Source organism: Lytechinus variegatus, chromosome 7 (assembly GCF_018143015.1).
Source record: "Lytechinus variegatus isolate NC3 chromosome 7, Lvar_3.0, whole genome shotgun sequence".
Taxonomy (NCBI): domain Eukaryota; kingdom Metazoa; phylum Echinodermata; class Echinoidea; order Temnopleuroida; family Toxopneustidae; genus Lytechinus; species Lytechinus variegatus.
Window position 1 is genome coordinate 44791468 of NC_054746.1, and position 25110 is coordinate 44816577.

The 25110-nt window shown below is 35.7% G+C and overlaps 1 protein-coding gene across 2 annotated transcripts; it reads right to left on the reverse strand.

Annotated features, from left to right (window-relative positions):
- Positions 1 to 632: 632 nt before the first annotated feature.
- LOC121419429 (centrosomal protein kizuna-like) lies at positions 633 to 20955 on the reverse strand. Of its 2 annotated transcripts, none has more exons than XM_041613897.1 (14): positions 20852 to 20955; positions 14049 to 14111; positions 13513 to 13675; positions 13251 to 13316; positions 11289 to 12246; positions 9473 to 9623; positions 9104 to 9268; positions 8407 to 8571; positions 7474 to 7624; positions 6587 to 6743; positions 5768 to 5872; positions 5297 to 5465; positions 3481 to 3681; positions 633 to 2511 (listed from the first exon to the last, which is right to left on the reverse strand). In XM_041613897.1, exons 1-14 carry the CDS (start codon positions 20914 to 20916, stop codon positions 2361 to 2363), a joined length of 2730 nt encoding a protein of 909 aa, XP_041469831.1. In that variant the 5' UTR covers positions 20917 to 20955; the 3' UTR covers positions 633 to 2360. The 2 variants fall into 2 exon arrangements, with proteins under 2 accessions (XP_041469831.1, XP_041469830.1); XM_041613896.1 differs by having other exon boundaries at positions 9473 to 9632.
- Positions 20956 to 25110: the final 4155 nt, after the last annotated feature.

Genomic DNA, 25110 nt, shown 5'->3' on the forward strand with positions numbered 1-25110 from the left:
TCATAAAACTAGAAAATAGTATGAAAAATAAATAATTCCATGTTTTCATAAATATTTAGAGCATTACCTCTTAATAGTACAAAGCAAAAAACAGCATTCAACTTTTAATATTATACACACTTGATTTACAACTCATAAAAATTTATTAAGACTGGTTTCCACACACTTGTCAACATCTTAATACACAAAATAAAGAAATGATACATTAGAGATTGAACATTTGATTACCAGGCTCAAGGCTGTGGTTATCTTTGAAATGGAGACCTGCTAATTGTTCTTTTATTTTTAATTCATTCAAATGGCATCCCCCAAATCCCTTATTTTGCAAATGATTTTGATTCAACACTTACTCCAGAGATTCAATCTAAATGCACCATACCAATAAATATGAAGACACATCTCTTGGAATGAAAAGATTGGAAATCTCTGAAAGATTTAGATCCATCTTTTCAAAGAAATTTCTGTGACTGTTTTTCTTTGGTATGGCAACATTACTGTTATAAATACTATATGACTTTATGCTTGAATTGTACTTGAAAAAAAATAAACCAAAGTTACTGCTGAGTCCTAATTACAAATTGTGAAGTAGACAGATTGCTGCACAATGTTTTGATCACTTAGCAAAAGTCGAAATGAAGATGAACTTTTTTGTCTACATTGTTCATAAATTGAATTAAATACTGCATTATCCACAGGAAATTTGAAGTTCACTGGTGCATTAAAAATACATGAAGTTTACATGTCAGAAGATACAATCAGCTTCATTTAACACAGGGTTAATGCTTTGTAGCAGTGAATTATTGAAATACAAATCTGGGCATATATTTGCTGATATAATGATAGATTATTGTAGATGAATACATTGTGTGACAGAATGGAATCAAACAAATGTTGACAAGATAAACAGATCATATGAAAGCAAGAGTTTTATTTGTGCAGGTTTATAAAATATTGCAGTACTGCAAATGTTTGAGGTGCTTTATCAAAATTAGTACTGTAATCACATGTTCAGCTCCAAGATTTTTCTGAAGGGGGTGCTTTTGTCCCAATATTCGACAAGCCAAAAAGAAAACTCATCACTAAAAAGTTAAGGGCATTTGGTAGGCAAAAAAAAGAGAAGCCCCCCCCCCCAAAAAAAAAAACACTTCGAACCTTTATGAATGCAAAGTGACACATCAGATGAAACATGTCTAATTGGGAATAATCTAAATTATGACTGTTAATATTACAAGTTTGGAATGATTTCCTTGCATAAATTTTAAACAAAAATTTAAGGGACTTGATCAAAATTACACACTGAATGTTCATTTCATTTGGCAATTTTATAAAGTTGATTTGAGAGGTAGAGAATATATTCTTAATTTCTTTATTACAGAATAAATATTAGAATATGTTGGAAACAAAACAAAAACAACTCTAATGTCAGTACTGTTTTTTAATCTCTGAATGGATTCACTGAAAATAGTACAGCATTTCAAAATGCATAATGTTATGATTCACATATAATGGTACTAATCACCATATCACTAAACTTTTAAGGATTAGGTTTTCCCGGTTAAATCAGAAGGTGGAGACACATTTTTCCTTTGACAGTTTTCTGTCACTTTCAGTCCCATCAAGGAAAGAAATTTAACAGTACCATGTGATAAGTAATGTATGTGATCATTAAATGTATCTCCTACTTGAGACAGGATTATCAACTATGTTTTACATTGGGTGATTTCAAGTTCAGTGATGGTTCTGGTGCTAGTAGTAATGCCTTCTAAAGCTCAAACATCTAATCTGAATTTACAAATACTCCAAATCACATTATTGATAGTTCATCACCTCATAAGACTTGTCCAAAGACCAATCTTCTTTTGATTTTGGTGCTGTGTCGATATAAAATATTGGCCCAACACCAAACTTGGAATCACCCTGTGCCATTCACATCATCACAATCATAATCACTAATTGGCAATGACTTATCAAAATTACCAGCATTTTATCTTACATATTCATCTCTAATCAATTTTGTTCATTGTATAGCTAATAATTTGTTCGCTGTGCTGTTTTGTGGAAGATGTCCAGTGTTCACAAAACTTGTAAATTGGTATCCTTTTTCTTTTGGCATTGCTCAATCTTCAGAGTCACTGTGAAATGAGTTGGAAGATTCAGCGATTTGGGGATTTCAAAAACCACAGGAATTCTTCTATGCTGCCCTGATCTTCAAATCCCTGAAGGATTGACCAATTTGTTTGATCCAAACGATGCACTAGTCAACTGGCTTTCCCAGCCTAAGTTATAGCTTGATGTGAGAATACTACTACCTCATACAAAGGAGCAATCATTTTATCAATATCCAAGTTTGATAAAGATTTCTAGTCATAGAAATCAAAGTCATCTTTTTCCTCATCAACTTTTCCTGTTCCCATGGGAACGCTCATCTCTGATTCATCATCAAGGTCAGACTCATTACCCCAGAAAGCTGCAGATCTATTCATGGTGTCTGTTCGCCCTGTCGATTTCATGCTTTGATACAAACAAAAACAATACAATTATATTATCTACATTTAGAAATTACATTTCATATTTTCAAAACTACTGTGGGTTGAAAAGTGGCGATCATTTCAATTAAAACAGATTCTTTCTGTACACTCATAAATAGGTTAAGTTAATGATTTTAAGTTACAAAAGAGCAATGAAAAGGTTTGATTGATTTCTATATAATCAAAGTGATTATTTTCTTAAGGGAAAATAAACCACAATAATTAGTAATACACAGAGTGACAAACATGAACAATTTAGTGTTTGATAAAGAAACATTGAGTTTGTATGGCTGAGGGGATTCACATCCCTCACAAAACTGTCAAAACTTTGTGTGACAGATTCTCAGCTAAGTGTACAAAATCAATTTATACAACCTCTTAGCAGTTGAATGGTATAATTTATACTATATGTCTATCTAGCAAAGAATTAAACCAATGAGAAACAAGCATCTGTAATCTTGTATGTTTTCCAAAATCATTTAATTGCCATTCTTCATGCAATTGGCCCAAGGAGAATAATATCATTTGTTAAGAATCATTGAAAGTAATAACTGCTTTTCCATAGGAGATGAATAGGCCAGCTCCCTTTTGAAATACAAAAAAATCATGTTACAATCATCATTGATGGTGAATGTCATGACACTAATTTTTAAAGAAAAATAAATAATTTTTACTAATGAAACCAATGTTACCTTAATAAAATAATTCATGCAATGTGACCTTGACAACCATGTGTTTATCTACATCCATGAAATTCTCACTCTACATAAAGAAATGATATACTTAAGAAATATTGAAGATTGGCTGATTATGCTATAACACACTGAACCCATCTGCATCCATAAATTCAACGCATTGAAGATTGGCTGATTATGCTATAACACACTGAAGCCAGCATATATGTTTGCTCAATCTCCATTGGATTAAATAAATTTTAAAGTAGAGAACTGACCTGTGTTCCATGGCTGACGGGACATAGCCACCACCACCTCTAGGAGTAGGAGACAGTGAACTGGTTACATCACTCTTATCTGGTGATGACACTTCATCTGTTCTATCTGATGGAAGAGGTCGTCTCTCTTGTTCCTCATCGTCACTTCCTAAGCTCCTACCAAGACTCCCACCAAGAGATGAAAGTACATTCCTCTTCTTCCTGTCAAATATTTAGAGGTACACAAAAAAAAGAGTTAAATCAAAGAAGTTGATGGTTATGATGATGATTATAAGTAACAAAACCTGTATGGTGTCATATAGCTTTTCCAACAAAACAATAATAGGCATACATGCTCTGTAACAGATATAGCATTTGAATATCTCAGAAAAAAATAAGAATGACACTTAACAAAATAATATCAAGTTTTGCATTGTGTCATGAAAAAAAATCATACATTCCGCATAAGCTGTATAAAAATATGTGAGTCGTTGACGTCTAAGGCTCAAAGATGTCAAAGAATATAAAACATATAATGACTCTTCATCATTATTTTAAGTTACCTTAATGTGGTAAAAAGGAAACAATTATAATGATGTAGCAAATACAAAATATTTTACATTTTGATAAAACAAACAAAAAAGTGAGCTTAAACGTTGATAATAGATGGGAGCGACAGGCGATGTCACTCCCGGGTGCTTTGGGATCACTGTAACTACTGCCTATATAACTGCCAAGAACAGATCGACTGCATAGTAGGAAGGCCAGCGAAGCTGCAGTTTTTACTTACATGTATCAACGCATTCTGATGCGTAACTGAGTGGCCTATTTAGAATCACAGGCACAGAGATTCAGAAATGTGTATCCAGTTCACTGAAACTCTGATATCCCTGGGTACTATTTTTCAAAACAATGTGCGTCACCTATCTCACCGTAACTTTGATAGTTGTGCTAGTAGCTGCGCTGGCATAGGCGTACATGTAGCTTAGCTTGTGAAATAAGTTAACATTGACGTTAGCTGTCACTGTCAGGCTGCGAAGCATTCAATATTTCATAAAATAATTTTTGAGTGAGTTTTTTATCAAATAAATTAAAAATTATGAAAAGGATTTCTTTAAGTACAAATTCTGTTCAAATATTATAAACTTTGTCCTAATCAATAGAACATCCAGTTAATTTAATACATGAGATTCGGTTAAGATTTGATGTTGACGACGCTGCCGCTGACGGGAAAGCGGCACCTATAGTTTTGCTTTGCTATGCAGGCAAGACAAAAATGGCTCTCATTTTTTTTTTCAAAATAGCTCCCAAAAAATATATAAATATAAGTAATATCAACACTGGTGAGCTTATGATGACATTGGCTCATTCATTTCCACAGAGCTAATGTTCTGTTAAACATGCATACATCTCAATACTTCCAAATTTTGTAACCTTTTTTTTCAACCCAAAAATATGAGATTCTTGAGATGAGGGATGAATGAACTTTGTTTGATAGCAGAAAAAAATTGTTTAAAGAAATAAGAGCTACATACCATATCTTTTCTTAGTGTAAAACAGTACCTGACATCTGCAGATATAATACACACAAAGACTATGCCTACTGCAATAATACTCAATGGTATGGTGGTTGTGGTGACATCCTTTTGTGGATATATGAACGACTACTTAACTTAATTTCAGGTGATTGCCATCTAACTTAAAGTTTTGCAATTATGTTTACAACAAAAGCTGGAACATTGACTTTTATTTTGAGTCATGGAGAAAGTTATTAACTACCTTTAAATGTTTGCCTGATTATTTTTTAGATTATCTTGCATAAATGAGTCTTTCTTACTTGGTTTGTTGTGAAGACGGTGACTCAAGGTTAATACGAGTAGCTCTCTCAATCTCATCCTCACTTTCACTCTCTTCATCATCATTGTTTCCACTCCTATTTCCTCCAGTTATCTGTTTCTGTATCTCAGGTTGACTGCTCATCATCATCCTCTGGTATGCAGATGTTTCTACAATAATAATTAGAAGAAGTAGTAACTTAAAGAGAAAGCCAGGATAGTATTTTTATGAAGTTCCTTGTAAGTTATGTGTGATTTATGTACTGCTGGCGATCCAGATTCTCAATAACTTGTATTCCCATCAGGTAGAACCCCAAAATCTGATCTTTTTTCCAAATATAATTCTTGTTATGAACAAATAGTTCATTTGTCAAGATCCTTTCATCTCAATATTCAGTGTAGCCAATATGTATATGACTAGCTAATAACATTTAAATATACCTTGGGAATGTCAACATTTGTACATAGCTTACCATTTAGAGGTACTTTGTTATCGAAGAAGCTATCACCACTAGTCCTCCCTGTATCAACCAGATCATCAGTATCTCCTTCCATTCCACCAAGAGAAAGGGGTGGGACTAAGTGGGGAAAAAAACACCCAATTTATTTAATCTATGGCCAAAGCAGTTGCTTAACTATTTAATGTTTAGAACTTGATTAAGTATTTTAATTTTTCAAGAGGGCTAAACATAGTTAAGATATGTGCAGCACTTTGCAAATGCAAGAATAAGGTGCTTTATTTTATGGAAATAATTACTTTTTTAAGATCATAACTTCCCTTGTACTATTATCCGTAACTCATGATGGCAGGATCTAGGGCATCGCAAAATTTCAACAAAATCCAACAATGAATATGAAAAAGATATGGTTACATTATCAGAACATTTTTTTTCTTTTTACTTTAATATCAAAACATACAGATTTAGAAAGAAACAATGCCTCCAGCACAGTCATCCTATACTCTCATTATTACATGTAGTACCATCTATTTGGTGAGGTCAAACTTACACTTTAGCTAATTAAAATTGCAGTAGCATCGATGAAGAAAATCTCACAGATTTTGGCCGTAATTACTTCTCAAAAAGAATGATCTTGACTTTTTTCTTTACACCTATCATATAATCATTAAAAAAAAACAATCAATTAAGATGATCTTGATGATGGCAATGAAGCTGATGTTAATGATGATGAAGCTGATGTTGATGATCATCATCACATGATCATGATGATGGTTATGATCATGGTGATGATGTTGATAATTATGAAGCTCATGATAAAAACCCTGGAAATACCTGATGGATAATCCTTAGGTTGAGCATGCCTAATGACATCAGGACTGGATTGAGTATGGTTAAGATGCGAACTATCACTCACTGAAGACTCTTCTCCAAATGTAACTTCTTCCTCCTCCTCAGCTTTCATCAAGATATCAGAGATGACATTGATTGCCTGAAATGTGAAGTAAAGTAAAGAGATACCTATCATCAATGTCCCATGAAAACTAGCTTCACAATATTGAAGTGGGGAAACCATGTCTTGGGTTTCATAAAACTTGCTTTCATTGGCAAGTTACAAGCTCCTGAAATGGTTCCATTTGATTTGCCATGAGCAAATCTTGTTACAGCAAACTATCTTTCTCTACTGCAAAGAATTATCAGATTAGTTTTCAGAACACTATATAATGGGAAAGACCCAAATAGTGAGACAGGTGAAAGCATTTACTGTAAGCTTCTATATCTTTTTCGGATTACTGAGGAAGGATATATCACTAAACAGGTTAGACTTCAGATCAAATTATTATAAAAAAGAGCTGAGATGCTGGGCTTATTAGTTATAATAAGAGCTTTGTTGAGTGCAGGGAACATGGCTATATTTAGAGTTTTTCTGATCATATTTTTGAATAACAAATCTTCTTAGGTGGATTGTAGTCAACATTTAATAATCACTTTGAGAGTGTTCCTTTCAATAATCATCTCCTAACCTGGGGGTGTTTGGCAAAGGGTTATTGAGTATCAATGTGCATATGATATTTATTGTATAATCTCATTGAGCGTGTCACCTGACCACTGCAGTAACATATTGTATACCACACTGTGAATTTAAGAAAATTTTTGTGAACCCCCCCCCCCCCCCCGAACATCTATTTCTCATTAAACATCCAAATGAAGAGAATTGTAACCTTTTCCGAGGCTTGTGAGTCAGCAGTCAGTAAAAGAGGAGCAAACTTCATGGCCACACCCTCCGGTTCCATTACACCTCTCCTCACTAAGAACACCATATGATGATGGATATCATCCCATAGCTTCAGGGATGAAGAGACCATATGAGACCTATTAAAAATAATATTTTTTTTATATTTGTTTTCACGACCTGAAAAATCAGTGTGAAGAATCCTAAGTTACTGCACAAAATTAATTGAAATGAACTGTTTTTTCAGTATTTCAAGTATATTTAAAAGACTTTTAACATCACAATAAATATTACCACATAAATGGAAAAAGCAAAACATTTATCACTCAAACAAAATATGACAAAGCTTTATAAAACCTTTTTTCTAAGTGTTAAGGAAACAAAAAACATATATGTAGGTTTTTTTAAGAGGATGACATGAATAGTGTAGAATGAAGTATTCTGATCAGAAATATTATTATGATATTGGAGATGTGTAGTATCTCTCATGGAAAGAATGTTGGCAGGTTTTCTCTGCCTAGTTCAATTAATAGCATCATATCTATGCTTATAAGTTAATAATAATAATAATATAGGGTATTTATATTGCGCACATATCCACCTTTATAGGTGCTCACGGCGCTCCTATATTACCTGGCTAAGCTAGGCATTCATAGCACACACAGCTTTTTAAGGAATTACTTCCTACCAGTACCCATTTACCTCAACTGGGTTGAGTGCAGCACACTGTGGATCAGTTTCTTGCTGAAGGAAAGTATGCCATGGCTGGGATTCGAACCCACGACCCTCTGTTTCAAAGTCCGAAGACTAATCCACTGGGCCACAACGCTCCATGTACACTCAAAAAGTCCTAAAAATAGCTAAAATCAATCAAGAAAGCTTTGGATCAACATTAGAATATAATCAATGTAGGGATTCTGACCTGATAGATAATTCAGTGATAGTTCTACTGCTGGCAACAAGGAGTCTCTCTGATAGAAGGCATCCTCCTGGTAGTTTCTGGACCAATAGAGGGAGCTCTTCAAGTATGACCATGCTGATCGCTCTAGGATCCAGTAGATCAAATCCACTATTTGAGTTCGCCGTCCTTGACAGAAAGAGTAAACAAAGAAAACCATTTTGACCATTGTATTAGAATTATATTGAAAAATCAGTCTAAAGGATGTGATATAATTGTATCTCTATTAATTTGAGGTTCCTTACACTTTAAATTCTATGTTCTGAGTCTGACCACCACTCCTTTCCAACCCACAGTGATAATGACATTCCTTTCCTACTTCTTAACATGCTGTATTATCTCCATCATAAACAACCCTTTGTTCATCTCCATCTGGTTTATACTTCCCTTATCACTATGTCACCATGAGTATATTAAGTAACCTTGTACAGTTTAAAATGTGTTGTAGTTACATGGAGAATAAATTCAGTTGTGATGGTGACTCCAAGTCAAGCAGTCATGCCCAGTTATTGAGTGAGATCAAGAACAAGTTAAATTGTGTATCAGAGTTGAAATAAAGGTACACAAAAGTTCTGATGTGAAAGGCACTATATAAAAGCAGAATATCATTATCATAATAATTTTATTACATACTGGTTTACATCCTTTGATTTAAACTTACCTCACAATTTCATCTCTTATAGTTCTAGTGCAAGCCAGAGTTGCATAGATGCCTTCAAGGGAATCAGTGGCATCAATTTCAGCTTCTACCGCCTTCATCAGAAGATAAAACCCTTCAGTAGTTAAGACAATGGAGTTGGGTTTCACACTCTCGGCTTCAGGAGCTCTGACAATAACACATAGGATTTATTTAAGAAGCATTATATTGAGAGCTGGAGATAAGTGCTAAATAAAGTTAAGATAGATCTGTTCATAAATATATTTTAGAACTTAAATGTCAAAGAACTTGAGAGATTTTCATTCCTATTCAATTGATAATTTGTAGGGTAATTTTCATAGTCTAACACTTAAATCTACAAATTGATCTTACTTTGGATCGATGGAATGACGTTGGGCTGGTACTGGTCCATCATTTTTGTCTTTATCCTCACTGAGTGGTAGACTGACATCACTATCAATCTCACTGTCTTCTTCACTTCCACTGCTTTCCTCAGCTTCATCCTTTACTGCTCTAGGAATCTCTGTCCCATCTTCAGTAAAACAAAATAAAGATTCAGGAATAAGTAAATCATCTACACGTATGTATGAGCAGAAAATGGTGATTCCATTGTTCCATAATTTTCCAGCAAACATATCTGACCTCACTTTTCAGGCTGTATTGGGAATGGAGCTTATTCAAGAAAAAATAAATAAATACAGAGGAAGGGGGGGGTCGGATATAAAAAAAGGTTGATTAATTTATGGACTTGCCCATAAGTGATATAGGCAGAGCTGAGCGTAATGTAGTGAACTAAGAATATCCTTGGTATTGTGGTTAATTCAACAAGAAATTCATCCACATTGTGCTGCACTCGACCCAGGTAAGGTGAATGGGTACACAGTATGACTGATTTGTTGAATGCACTGAGCTCTGGATACAGCAGCTCACTAACAATTGGAGAGTAGATAGTGCATCTGAACTTCTCCGTAGATAGCACTTAACAAATAAATGACTTATTTGCTAGAGCATGTTTAGCTCTTACATCCTTTTCTGTAGAGGCTATCAAGGAACCAATTTTTTTTTAGTCTTCTTTAACCTCTAGCTCTCTCCAGCTCTTTGTGTACATGCTTAGATTGTATTGCACACCATTACCGTGGAGCGTTGTGGCCCAGTGGATTAGTCTTCGGACTTTGAAACAGAGGGTCGTGGGTTCGAATCCCAGCCATGGCGTAATTTCCTTCAGCAAGAAATTCGTCCACGTTGTGCTGCACTCGACCCAGGTGAGGTAAGTGGGTACCTGGCAGGAATTTATTCCTTGAAATGCCACCGCGCTGTAAAAGGCTGCGGGGCTAAAGCCAGGGTAATAATATCCAATGAAGCGCATAGGAACGCATTTGGCAGTGATATGCGCTATATAAGCATGTTGGTATTATTGTTATTACCTTTATCTTCTCTAAATTCATCAGCAGGTCAGTTCTTTTGCATTCTGTCTCTACAGACTAGACTCTAGTCACTAGAGTATGCCTTTTTGCCTCAAAACACTTTATAAATGCCAATCTTTATAGTAACTTGTTCAGAATATCTGTTTTGGTCCTTCTCATGTAGAGTTGTGTGTACCTTGCATGAGGCCTTTGGATAAATTGGATGAGGGGAAAATGAGACAAGCTAAAATACAGATGTAGGTGGTTACTACAGTTTGGTCTGATCATGGATCCTACTGGAACTAGTATGATCCATGGTCTGGTAAACTAGATTTGAAAATTATTCAAATCATTCTTCCTATATGGGTATTCATGAAGCATCTTTGTGACTGAAGAGTTTAAATGCACAAAGTGAATCTACTTGTTAATTAAAAAATTATGTTTCTGTGGGTCACTAGTACTAACATAATCTACTTTGAGAATGATACAGGACGAACAATCACATTGATATTATGCAAGATTGGGTAACCAAAACTTTGTTAATTTTTGATAAATTAGTTTATCATTTCATGGACATTTCTCTCCATTTCCTTGATTTTGATTGGGTAAGTATCTATTACTATGGAAACTGTCATATAATACTGGACTTGTCGAATAAAATGTCTAACAAGTCCTTTCATGAAACACTCCCCACATTAATTAGTAGTCAAAGGAATGTAATTCTTGTTGGAGTTCAATCATTCAGTTTAATCATGAGTATTACTGTATACATTTACAGCACAGACCTTGATCAGGTAGTTGATTTTGTTCCTTGTTATTGATTGCAGGACCTCTTGCTTGTTCTTCATACTTGGGAAGTTCTGGAGGAAGCTCTGGGGAATAAAGAGCCTGGTCTACTGGATCCTTACTCTCATCATCCGAATCATCACTGGATGAAAATGGTTCCGTCTGAGCTGATGACAGCCTCTCTCCAACTCCTAAAGAAGGACCTCTGACCACTTCTTCAGTGAAGAATTGATTTGTGGCTGATTTAGCTGATTTGGTGATTTCTTTAGACTTTACCTGCTGTCCTTCCTTGGATGCATCTCCAACAAGAAGCATTTTCTGTGAAAGAGGTTCCATTCCTGGTAAAGTTTTTCCACTTGCATCTGTCATATCTTTGGCCAAGCTAGTTTGAAGAGGTTGTACTGTCCCAGCAACAGGTCTGACTTGATGTTGAGGTGATCTTGGACTCTCTGAGCTGACAGTGAAGGAAGAGGATTCTTCTGTTTGTCCATAGGTCATTTGCTGACTTGCACCATGGGGCATGCTCTTTCTGTTCTCCACTACAGGATGCTGTCCACTGGGATGTGAGTTGGGTATTTGTGCTTCCTGAAGCCGAGGTGTCCCATGGAGACCAGGTACCATTGGCATCTCATAACCATCATCAGATACCTGTGTCGGTTGTGGTGCTTGTGACTGAGGTAGAGTGCTTGGTGTTCTGTGCAATGTTGAGTCTTGTCTAGTTGCACCAAACTGTGTATACTGTTGAGGATGTGGGGATACTTGCAAGTCTGAGTGAGGTCGACCTTGGAGATGAACATGATCAAATGATCCAGGCTGTTGGTAGGGTGTTGAGATCATGCTTGTTCCATTTTGTTGGATACTTTGTGACATGTTGAGAGTATTCATCTGTTCCCTGTATTGCTGACTGGGTGTTGCAAATGACATTGGTGCACTGTTCGTCTTTTGAGCTTCGGACATCTAGAAAAAAATAAGTCAAAATAAAGTACTATGATTTTCACGATTTATGTATTTGTGCATAATCAGCTGTCATATTTAAGGTTTTTAATGAGGGAAGCTGAAGTCTATCAAAGGAAGGATTCCAAAGATTAATCCCCCATCCTCCACTGTTAAATTAAAAGCTTGTTTAAAGTTTTATCAAATGGAAAATAATATAAATGAAATCATTCTCATTTAATAATATCACTTTGATTTGAATGATTCTTTCCAATAATTGTTGTTTCCTTTTCTAAATTTTGTTTTTCAAGCATTTCAGGAGCTCTTACAGAGCAAAATAATATGTCCATAGTTTATATGCTATACAAATCAGTATATTATTATAATTTCATTTATCAAATTTTGCATTCTCTCTTGGTATTAAATATTCTTGTTTTCATAAATAAAGTCCTTTCACAAAACTTTATTGTATGTTGAGTAATTATACACAATGATTGCATTTTATTTAGCAATGAATTCAAAATTTTTTCAAATGAAATTAGTCTTTACATGCTCAAACATTTAATATCCATTTCTTTTCATACCATTTCCTATGGTGGCCAGTACATTTGGGGTTTACCGGTACACTTTGTATCAGACTGCATTATCAATTATTCAGATGATGTACTCTCTTTTAGACTCTCTGATAGGTTTTCATTAATTGCCATGGATTTACCTTCACTATATGTTGTAGCTTTTCCTGTACACTGATAAATTTTAGATAAATCTGTAATAATCCTTGAAACTTATCACCCAATTCGTAATCCTATAAAAGACAGTTACTTTGTTTAGAATTCAAAAATCAGAAGCACTGGTTTAGCTGCTCATGAAATCATAAGTACAACCTCTTGTTCTCAAACCAGATACCAAACATGTAACATTTACATTTTCCTATTTGAATGTGTAAGAATTTGAACAGATCTTTTAGTTTCCTGTATTACATGTATATCAACATTATATCAAAAGCATATTTTAAACATCCTGCTTACTCTTTTAATGTCCATTTGTTCTTTCCAGTAAGGGAACATAGATTCAACTTGTCTTTCATATTGATCCTGTAGAGTAAGAAACACAGACATCTTCAGTGTATACAATATTATTTAACATTTTCTAAGATAACGCCTCTTGTCAAAATGCTATTCAATGAGCCAGCATAATAAAAACAATAATAACAAAAACAACAATGTTACCTTGGTGTGACTTTAAAACAATTAACTAAAACCATGCCTGAAGTACAGCATTGGTGCTTACCTTCAAGAGACGAAGTCGCTCAGTCCTGCTTGAAAGTGTTGCTATGTGAGCCTCAACTCTCACAAAGTCTTGAAGGAGTTGTTCATTCCTAGCTTTGCTCTTTCTCTCATCTTCACAAACCTTTTTCCAATAACTCTGCAGCCTGTTAGCTCTCAATCGAGACCTTCAATTAAAAAAAATCAATAGGGTCATCTGCACTGTAGCAACTTCGTGGGGTTTTTAAACATTATCAATTTCATTTTTTTTCTGAATCATCTTTACAATTCACTTTGCAATTCCCTTTAGTCTAAATATTCATTTGTCACTCACGGTAAGACGAAAAATGTGTTATATATTTTCAATTAACATCTTTTTTGCAAATTGAAAATGCTAGGTATTATTAATATTGCTTTGTTTTATTTTTGTATATTTCATGTGTAAACCATAAAACAATCATTAACTTTTCACCTTATACCACTAATTATCTTTATTACACTTTATAAATATAAATTGAGAATATGGCTATGGATAAGTTATTAAACAAACAAGTAACCTACAGATTTTGATCAGACATCATATAATTCTCAAAGCGCTTCTGAAGATCCAGTCTTTTATTCTCCCTGCATAAAAAAAAAAGAAAATGTGCATATTGTCCACTTTAATATTCAAAGTATGATTCATATATTTGTTCACTTACCATGCTTACCCAAGGTAGTTTCAGTAATTTGAACACGCCAAAGGAACCTAACAAATGCACATCAATGCAATGTTTACTGCCATTCTGTAGATCTACATATATATTTTACACTTTGTGTGTTTAATAATTAATGGGTCAATCCATGTCAAATCAACCAATGCTTGTCACCTGACCCTCTCTGATTTTCTTTAAGCTCACACCAAATGTTGCCCACAATAATAGGCATAGCATAATATGTGTACCGGTATGCCAAATAGCTATAGCTTATAAGTTATAGGCTAGAATCAGGGACAACTCGGACCACGGGACATCTCGGACCGCGGGCCGAGTTGTCCCACCCAGTACGAGATTTTTTTCTCACAAATTTGCGTCTATTTTTCCGTAATTTCGAAATTTCTTGTAAAGATTTTTTAGAGATATGGTCTGATGGTAATGTTCTTCACTTTCTATTACTCTTTTTTCGCTGAAATAAAAAAAAAGTGTAATTTTAGGCGTTTTTCGACAGCTCGCGATTCCCATAGGTGCGCGTGTATTAACTGTGTCGGTGCTCGGCTCGGCCCCGCTCAATAACTGACTTGATTTTGTGATCATTTCTCCTCAAAGTACCACTTTTATCGCAGAAGATGGACTTTGTTGTATTCCATTTCCTCCATTTTCTCATCACAAGGATAAAATTTGGTGTATTTGCACGATTTTGATCAAGTTTTTCACCTTTTTCTCTCTGGTCGCAAGAAGCGAACAACCGATGAACGGTCCGCTGCTCTTCATCGTAATTCTCTGTAGCTCGGCCGCCTAAACTGGCGGGGTGGGATTCAGACCGAATCCACAATGGAAGTGGGCGTGCACAGCAAAGAGCTGAGCTTGACTGAGTGAGAGAGAGTGAACTCGAGTTTGAAGCTTGGCAGTGTCGTATAGGCTCTGCCTTTTTTTGTAAATATATATTTTTCAATTTTTTCTATATTGATTTTCCCTGGTTTCGAGCTCTAAGATTGTAATGATATAATTATGCTTCAATTTCTTTGACTGAGTGTGACTATGGTGTGGATGTTTGAGTTGCTCAAAAATATTTTTACGTGGGTGGGGGCTCGGGGCGATTTCACTCTTGCCCCCGAAATGCGAAAAAAATATATTCGGGGTGTAGCTGTGTGGGCATGCCGGGCTGAGGCTAGCCATCAATTATTTTTTTTTTAGAGGGGGGGCTTAATTTTTCACTTTAAATTGATCATTTTTAGGCCTTTTTTTTCCATTTTATTTTTAATATTGAATTTCTGTGGTGTAGAGTTGAGTTTTAAGTTGCAATAATCAATATGCTTTAATTTCTTTGACTTTGAATGTGACTGTGGTGTGGATGTTTGAGTCGAACAAAAAATACTTTTACGTGGGTGGGGGCTCGGGGCGATTTCACTCCTGCCCCCTAAATGCGAAAAATATTCGGGATGTAGCTGTGTGGGCATGCCGGGCTGAGGGTAGCCCTCAATAAAAAATTGTTTTTTTTGGGGGGGGGGGCTTAATTTTTCACTTTAAATTTATTATTTTTAGGCCTATTTTTTGTACATTCTATTTTTCATATTGAGTTTCCCTGGTGTAGAGAGTTGAGTTTTAAGTTGCAATAATTAATATGCTTCAATTTCTTTGACTTTGAGTGTGACCGCGGTGTGGATGTTTTGAGTCGAACAAAATACTTTTACGAGCTAGGGTGGTGGCTCAGGGCGATTTCACTCTGCCTCCGAAATGTGAAAATGATCTAAGTGTATCTGTGTGGGCATGTCAGGCTGAGGGTAGCCATCAATTAAAAAAAGTGTTTTATTTGGGGGCTTGATTTTTAATTATTTGTATTTTTTACAGGATTTAAAATAAAACTGATTTACTTTCTTTAATTTCATTTCTTGGTCTCAAGGGTGGATGTCAGGCTGCCGGGATGGAATTCAGCCACAATTGCCAATGGAAGTGGACATACTTGTACAGTCGTGAGCTTGGAGACTGAAGCTTTGCCCTACAGCTTAGAATATTTTTTAATCAAGTTTTAGGCCACTCAGTCTTATTCCCATTCGAAATATAATCAGGGCCGGATCCAAAATTTCCCTACAGGGCCGGGGGGCATTTTGTCTAGGAATTTTTGACAAAAGGTCTTTACTGCCAAATCACAGTAATTTTTTCTCAGGAAAAATTTGACAAGCAAAAAAAAAGAAAAAAATGTTGTAAGTTGCCTTTTCAGTACTTTTTAAGGGGGGCGAATGTGCCCCCTCCCTCGATTCGCCACTAGAACTTATGTCCATATTATTTAGTTTTAATTTTTACAGGAGGAAAGAATACCAAATTAAATAAGTTTTATGTTTTGCATTTTTACCAATTATTGTTTATTCAAGTAAAATTTATTTAATTTAGTATTGTTCCAAAATGCATCACCTAATTAACTTGTTTGAATTTAAAATGCAAACCTGAATAAAAATGAATTATGAACTTTGAATAAATAGAAAATAATATGTTATATTCTGTAAATTGTAATATTTTCAAATCATATTTTATCTCCATTCTTATCTTATCATTGTCTCCCTTTCTCATTATGTTCATCACTCTCATTTCAATTAAATTTATATTCTATTACTGGAATAAAAAAAGACAATACTCAACAATGAAACATCGATCAATAGAAAAAAAACAAAGAAAAAGAGGGAAAATACAAAGAAATGACAAATAGCAACTATGAAGAGGGTTTGGTTTTTATCAAATAATTTTTGCAGTTCCTTTGGAGTGATGTTGTTTTTGTTTCACCCATTCTAGAAAGTGAACTTTGTATCTAACACTAAGTTGCCCTAGTGTTGTTTTCCAATCTACATTTTCTAGTTCCTTGTATCATGTATGGATGAAATCATTTAAGGTGTACCAGTTAGAAAATTGTTGACTTTTGGTATATATTTACATTAATCATGCAAGTTGCAGGTATGATCACCTTCTCAATGACTCTTAAGACAAGCTTCTGCAATTAATAAAATATATTGTATTTACTAGATAATTTGAACAACTGGACCAAATTGTGGCAAGATTAATGAGCTATATATAAGTGACAATGGGGAACCGGAGGCTGATAATGATATGATTTGAACAAAGAAACAATAAAAATTTGATCAAAATCGGATAAGGAAAAACAATATTATCGCTGCATTTTAAAGAATGATTTGTATTTTTCTGGTGAAACAGGTCTGGCGTTTCTTCATGGATATTTAATCAGCAACCTCATACATGATGTCATATCCTCACTTGTTCTTTGTATTTTATTATGTGAAATTAGATTAATTTTTTAAAGTTGAATTCAATAACCCCGCTATTTGTTATCAGATTTTTATGAAATAAGCACTTTGATATGTGAATGTTGCTATGTCTACATTATTCATATATAAATATTTTCATCCCGGAGCATCCCTTTAAATGATTTATTTATTATTTCTTTTTCTCGAGAAAGAGTATAGTCTCTACAATAAAACAAGTGGAATGCCTCTGGCGGTCTCACCTGCATCACGTGATTCAATATAACAGTAGTGCTGACTTTGAAAACTACTATATACAACTCGCACAAGATGTTCAGTGATACTGGGTTACTCTTATTTCCATGTCTTATGAAATATACCAATACACTTAAAGAGATATGATGGTAATTCAACAAATACCCCCAATGTGGCCAAAGTTCATTGACCTTACATGACCCTTGACCTTGATAATGTGACCTGGAACTCGCTGCAGGATGTTCAGTGATATAAGTTATGCTGTCATTTAATAACCTTCGGTTATTAAATGACAGCATTAAGATTTGATGTTGATGCTGCCGTCGGAAAAGCGGCGCCTATAGTCTCACTCTGCCATCCAGGTGAGACAAAAATCATGACATGCACAGTGATGAAAAATAAAGCAATAAAATGAATTTAATCAAAAAGAAAAACCACATGCTATGTAAAAGAAATTAAATTTAAAATCATAAATTCGTCATTTTTATTGAATGAAGAATTTAATTTATTTATAATTGGAAAAAAGGATTACCCCTATTTTCTTTCAATGTAACCAAAATACTTGTAGGGCCTAATATGATTTTTCATCACATGACATGATTTTGAACAAAAATCAAGCCATATTTTTGGGTTATGTGGGACGGAATCTACATGGCGGCATTCGTGGGACGGATTTTTCTTCTTAAATCTATCTCTGCCGGCTATTCACCTTATCCCCATCCCTCCCCATCATCCTCGTCCCTATCATCATCCCCTTGGGCGCAAAACTGTCCGCAAAGGTAGAGGGGACCACAGGCTGCAAAATTTGACAAACATTTAAAAAAAGGTTATCGCCCAAATGTAGGGTAATTTCTAACCCCAAAACAATTGACAAGAAAAAAGAGGGGGTTTTCAATAATAAAAGGTCATTTAGTCCTAAACACATGTATCATTTCAATTGTGAATGATTCATTATTTTGTTCTCCATGAAGAAAAATAGTAGGGTGGACATTTGGTATTGTGTCCCCCTATTTTTGGTAGGGGGACACATCCCCCCCGATTTCCTCCCATAATCATCCCTCACATCCTCGTCCTTCTCACCATCTCATGCACCCCTCTTATCAAGAGTCATCATCATCATCTCTCTTATTTATATCCCTCATGCACCTCCTCTTCCCTCTCATCATCAAGGCCCACCCCTTATCATCGCCATCCCTCACATCCTCATCTCCATCTCTTTCCCTTTGTCCCTCTCATCATCCCCCCCCCTCATCAAGAGTCATCAAAGATCCTCATCCCTCTTATCACCATCTCTCACCTCCTCGTCCCTCTCATCAAGGCCCACCCCTCGTTATCGCCGGTATGCTATCATCGCCATCCCTCACATCGTCGTCCCTTTTACCCTATATCCAAAACTCTGCTCTCTACACAAAGGAAACTTAATATAAAAATTAAAAATGAAATTGGCATGCCCACACAGATACACCTAGAACATTTTCACATTTCGGGGGCAGGAGTGAAAATGCTCGGAGCCCCCATCCACATATTTTTTGTTCGGCTCAAACATCCACACCACAGTCACACTCAAAATCAAAGAAACTGAAGCATATTAATTATTGCAACTTAAAACTCAACTCTCTACACCAGGGAAACTCAATATGAAAAATAAAATGTACAAAAAATAGGCCTAAAAATAATAAATTTAAAGTGAAAAATTAAGCCCCCCCAAAAAAAAAAACAACATTTTTTTATTGAGGGCTACCCTCAGCCCGGCATGCCCACACAGCTACATCCCGAATATTTTTCGCATTTAGGGGGCAGGAGTGAAATCGCCCCGAGCCCCCACCCACGTAAAAGTATTTTTTGTTCGTCTCAAACATTCACAACACAGTCACATTCAAAGTCAAAGAAATTAAAGCATATTGATTATTGCAACTTAAAACTCAACTCTACACCACGGAAATTCAATATTAAAAATAAAATGGAAAAAAAGGCCTAAAAATGATCAATTTAAAGTGAAAAATTAAGCCCCCCCCTCTAAAAAAAAAATTATTGATGGCTAGCCTCAGCCCGGCATGCCCACACAGCTACACCCCGAATATATTTTTTTCGCATTTCGGGGGCAAGAGTGAAATCGCCCCGAGCCCCCACCCACGTAAAAATATTTTTGAGCAACTCAAACATCCACACCATAGTCACACTCAGTCAAAGAAATTGAAGCATAATTATATCATTACAATCTTAGAGCTCGAAACCAGGGAAAATCAATATAGAAAAAATTGAAAAATATATATTTACAAAAAAAGGCAGAGCCTATACGACACTGCCAAGCTTCAAACTCGAGTTCACTCTCTCTCACTCAGTCAAGCTCAGCTCTTTGCTGTGCACGCCCACTTCCATTGTGGATTCGGTCTGAATCCCACCCGCCAGTTTAGGCGGCCGAGCTACGGAGAATTACGATGAAGAGCAGCGGACCGTTCATCGGTTGTTCGCTTCTTGCGACCAGAGAGAAAAAGGTGAAAAACTTGATCAAAATCGTGCAAATACACCAAATTTTATCCTTGTGATGAGAAAATGGAGGTAATGGAATACAACAAAGTCCATCTTCTGCGATAAAAGTGGTACTTTGAGGAGAAATGATCACAAAATCAAGTCAGTTATTGAGCGGGGCCGAGCCGAGCACCGACACAGTTAATACACGCTCGCCTATGGGAATCGCGAGCTGTCGAAAAACGCCTAAAATTACACTTTTTTTTTATTTCAGCGAAAAAAAAGTAATAAAATGTGAAGAACATTACCATCAGACCATATCTCTAAAAAATCTTTACAAGAAATTTCGAAATGACGGAAAAATAGACGCAAACTTGTGGAAAAAAAATCTCGTACTGGGTGGGACAACTCGGCCCGCGGTCCGAGATGTCCCGTGGTCCGAGTTGTCCCGTCCCCATAGGCTAGGCCTACTCGGAATAGAGAACGCTAGTTCGAACTCGCCTGCCGCCGCTCCTCCCGGGCAGTACGGTACCGTATACCGTAAAGGCGGTACGTACCGTAACTAAGTACCGGAGCAGCTACTGTTGTAAATTTGTAGACCCTAAGTCCAGTACCCTATAACTTTAGTGATTTTATTTCAAGGGCATGATGGATAAAACTTAATACAGCGTTTAAAATTTCTTCTTATTCTCACCTTTTGTGCTGCAGCTCTTGTGTTTGCTTCAAACGTGCATAAAATGAAATATTTTCAGAACTCATTTTATTAACGTTGTTTTGTCTCGAATTGCTAAGTGTTTGTACGGTAGCGCATAGCTCGTACGCTATAAGTCGGAGGAAAAAAGAAAAATAACGAGCTGACATAGTAATTTTTTTTTTTTGAGGGGGGGGGTATAAAGAAATCAATGGGGAGTTTCAGGCATGGGCATCAGACAAAAAGGAATAAGGGTGGGGGACATAATAAGCCATGTCCCCAAATATATTATCGAAGTCGTAAATTCTGATGCTTATCCGCCTAATAATATTCATAAATTCTTAAATTTAAAACATTCTTTTCAGGTCTGAATATAAAAATTTCGGATCTTCACACCTCACACTTACATTTAATTAGTGAGATATGTATCCGGCTTGGGGAATAGAAATAGTCCTTGAATGAATTTCGCATGTCACTATATAAAAAAATTTTAGCTCGTGCGTCGCCACTGGCCAGATCGAGGCTCCACTTCTCTCCAAATAAGGCTTATTTTTTTAAATAAGATTGTAATGTACACAGAAATCTGCAAACAAGATTGGGATACACAACTCGTTCTTTATTTAAAATTGTGCTCAAAATGTCCGCTTTTCAGATTGGAATATAAAAAAATTTCAGCTCGCGCTTCGCGCTCGTATCATTTCTGTAGCAAAAACTCATATTTTTCATGATTAAGTAGGTGAATAGAATGTCCCGTTTTCAGTTCTAAACCTCAAAAGAACTCTTGCTTCGATTTGCAATCTTTTGTTGGATACAGTGGCGTACCGTGGGTCACGGCATTGGGGGGGCACCAGCAAAAATTTTGGGTCACTTAGGGAGCGCGCGTAGCGCCCTCAGTTGTCAGGTACTGACCTAATAGAGATATTTTAAGGACATGCAGTGCCATCAAACGAATATGTATCTCACTGATTAAATAATGCGAGCGCGAAGCGCGAGCTGAAATTTTTTTATATTGAGGGCTAAAAATTGACATTATAAGCAAATTGTTTTGTAATCATGATACTTAACTGTCTCGTTAAACAAACAATGCGAGCGCGAAGCGCGAGCTAAAATTTTTGTATATACTGACCCTAAACAAGGAAATTTTAAGGATTATATTTTAGAATCCATTAAGAGTATAAATATCTCACCATAGTCATCTAGTGCTAGTGCCATCCTTTGCTGATTTTGTTAGAATTACATCTAAACACAGTCATGAAGCACCATTTGTAGTAATGTAATCATGATTTTCATACGTATCTAACTAATCAAATACTACAAGCGCAAAAGCGCGAGCTGAACAGTTAGGAAATATAGACATGAAGAGGAGCATTCCAAGGGTTGTTTGTAGGGATTCTCTAAGACCCTACGTATTTCACTAACCAAATGATGCGAGCGCGAAGCGCGAGCTGAAATTTTTGTATATATTGACCCCAAAACATGGATATTTTAAGGACTATAGTTATACGAATCCATTAAGTCAGAGTATACATATCTCACCATAGTCATCTAATGCGAGTGCCAAGCGCTTGCTGATTTTGTTAGAATTACATCTAAACACGTGGAGCACTTTTTGAAGTCATTGTAATCATGATTATCATACGCATCTCACTAATGAAATACTGCGAGCGCGAAGCGCGAGCTGAAAATCTAGGAAATTCAGACATGAAGAGGGGCATTCCAAGGCTTGTTTGTAGGAATTCACTAAGACCCCACGTATTTCACTAACCAAATGATGCGAGCGCGAAGCGCGAGCTAAAATTTTTTGATATTCAGACCAGAAAAATTGACATTTTAAGGACTGATTTTAGGATTTCATGAAGAGCAGAAATCTCACCAATCCACTAATGCGAACGTTAGCACGGACAGGAAATGTTTTATATTAAGACCTTAAAATAGGGCAATAACTTTCAGTAGTCATGAAAAAGAATATATCACTATACTTAAAACAATAATAACTCTAATTGCGAGGAAATATATTATTTTGTTGTATATTGATTTGAAAACGGGAGGCTTTAGTACTCCCTTATAAAAATCGCCAATGGTATTTGAATGGTGCCGAATGGTAGTTGAATGGTAATCTGAATGGTAAATGGTACGCGAATGGTATTTAAGTGGTGTTTCAATGGTAAGTTCTTAATGGTAATTGGTAGTTTATTTAATGGTAAATGGTATACCATATACCGAATGGTGTTTCAGTGGTATGTGACTAATGATATGATTGGTATGATGAATGGTATACCATTTACCCAATGGTGTCTCAGTGGTATTCAATGGTGTCTCAGTGGTATGTGCTTGTAATGGTATGATTGGTATGATGAATAGTATACCATACATCCAATGGTGTCTCAGTGGTATACAATGGTGTCTCAGTGGTATTCAGTGGTGTCTCAGTAGTATGTGCCTGTAATGGTATGATTGGTATGATCAATGGTATACCATACAATGGTGTCTCAGTAGTATATGCCTCTAATGGTATGACTGGTATAATGGATGGTATACCATGCACCAATGGTGTCTCAGTGGTATACAATGGTGTCTCAGTGGTATTCAATGGTGTCTCAGTAGTATGTGTCTTTGATGGTATGACTGCATGGTATACCATGATATACCCAATGGTGTCTCAGTGGTATACAATGGTGTCTCAGTGGTATTCAATGGTGTCTCAGTGGTATGTGCTTGTAATGGTATGATTGGTATGATGAATAGTATACCATACATCCAATGGTGTCTCAGTGGTATACAATGGTATCTCAGTGGTATTCAATAGTGTCTCAGTAGTATATGCCTCTAATGGTATGACCGGTATAATGAATGGTATACCATGCACCAATGGTGTCTTAGTGGTATACAATGGTGTCTCAGTGGTATTCAATGGTGTCTCAGTAGTATGTGTCTCTATAATGGTATGACTGGTATGATGAATTGTATACCATATACCCAATGGTGTCTCAGTGGTGTCAAATGGTGTCTGAGTAGTATGTGCCTCTAATGGTATGACTGCATGGTATACCATTATATACCCAATGGTGTCTCAGTGGTATACAATGGTGTCTCAGTGGTATTCAATGGTGTCTCAGTAGTATGTGCCTCTATAATGGTATGATTGGTATCAATATGGTGTCTTAGTAGTATGTGCCTAGTGGTATATAATATAATCATGTTGGATAATTGTAAAGCTATAGTGGCTTAGTGGTGTTTGCCTAATGAATGCCATTTGTGTTAATGCTGAATGATATGCCCAATTGCATTACCCATTAACATAATTCCGAAGATTTAAAGAAAATATATCAAAGATTAAAAGGTATTTAGAGTTAATTAAATATTTGACCTGTGACTTTTATGCGAGCAGCTTCCCTAAATCAAGTGTAATCGCTCATGATTGTAAACATGGTCTCTTGCATTCTTTTAAATTGTCTTTGTCCTTATTAAGTAAAAGGTCTATATGTGTTTAAATATTATTGATCCAGTGGTTATGATTATATTTTACTATTGTACATAAATTTAAATCTGATGCAATGGGTGCATGCAAAAATAAAATCAATCGGTCAATGAAATCTTTTTTGATAAAAAGGGTTTTAATTTTTAATGAATAAGTTTTATTCTATTTTTATAATCATTTTGCTTGTTTATGGCCGCTTTTTATAAAAAGAACTATATATTTAGTGTTCCAAGAAGATATTTGCAATCAATCCCAAAATTCGATCAGATGCAAATTTACAGGTGATGATACATTAAGTTTATCTAGAACATATCAATTTGGATTTTTTTATGGATCAGTTGCAAGTTTGCAATGAAAAGTATGACTCTCATGATTTTGGAGTCTGAAATTGATTTGCGTTCGATTGCTTCGATTGCAAGTTTCTTGCAATGCCCCATATTTTGCTCAAAATGAATTCACTGTTGGTTGTCTTGGTCCCCCAACCTCTATCAAATTCCCATCCGCAAACCCTGATTTGGTCTGTCTGCAACGTCAAAAGCCCCATCTGACCCATTTGTACGCTATTATAGCTGCTTCCAATCATGAATTATTTCACCCTTTTTTTACAAATGATATTTCCAAAATTCTAATTCTATTTTAGGCTCTAAATATTCTTTCCCACTTGTGGACGGCGTTTATAAAGAGGAGAGCTATTCTATATAAATAGCTGTACTAAAGCCTCCCGTTTTCAAATCAATATACAACAAAATAATATATTTCCTCGCAATTAGAGTTAACAGCAGTT

Bases quoted from the DNA above. Each gene is read 5' to 3' on its own strand.
- LOC121419429 (XM_041613896.1), bottom strand. From the start codon at position 20,916: ATGAGTTCTGAAAATATTTCATTTTATGCACGTTTGAAGCAAACACAA. The intron at 14,112-20,851 runs GTGAGAATAAGA...TTTTTTATGCAG, and splicing joins CAAGAGCTGCAGCACAAAAG to GGAGAATAAAAGACTGGATC. The intron at 5,873-6,586 runs GTATTTCCAGGG...TTCCCCACTTAG, and splicing joins ACCTAAGGATTATCCATCAG to TCCCACCCCTTTCTCTTGGT.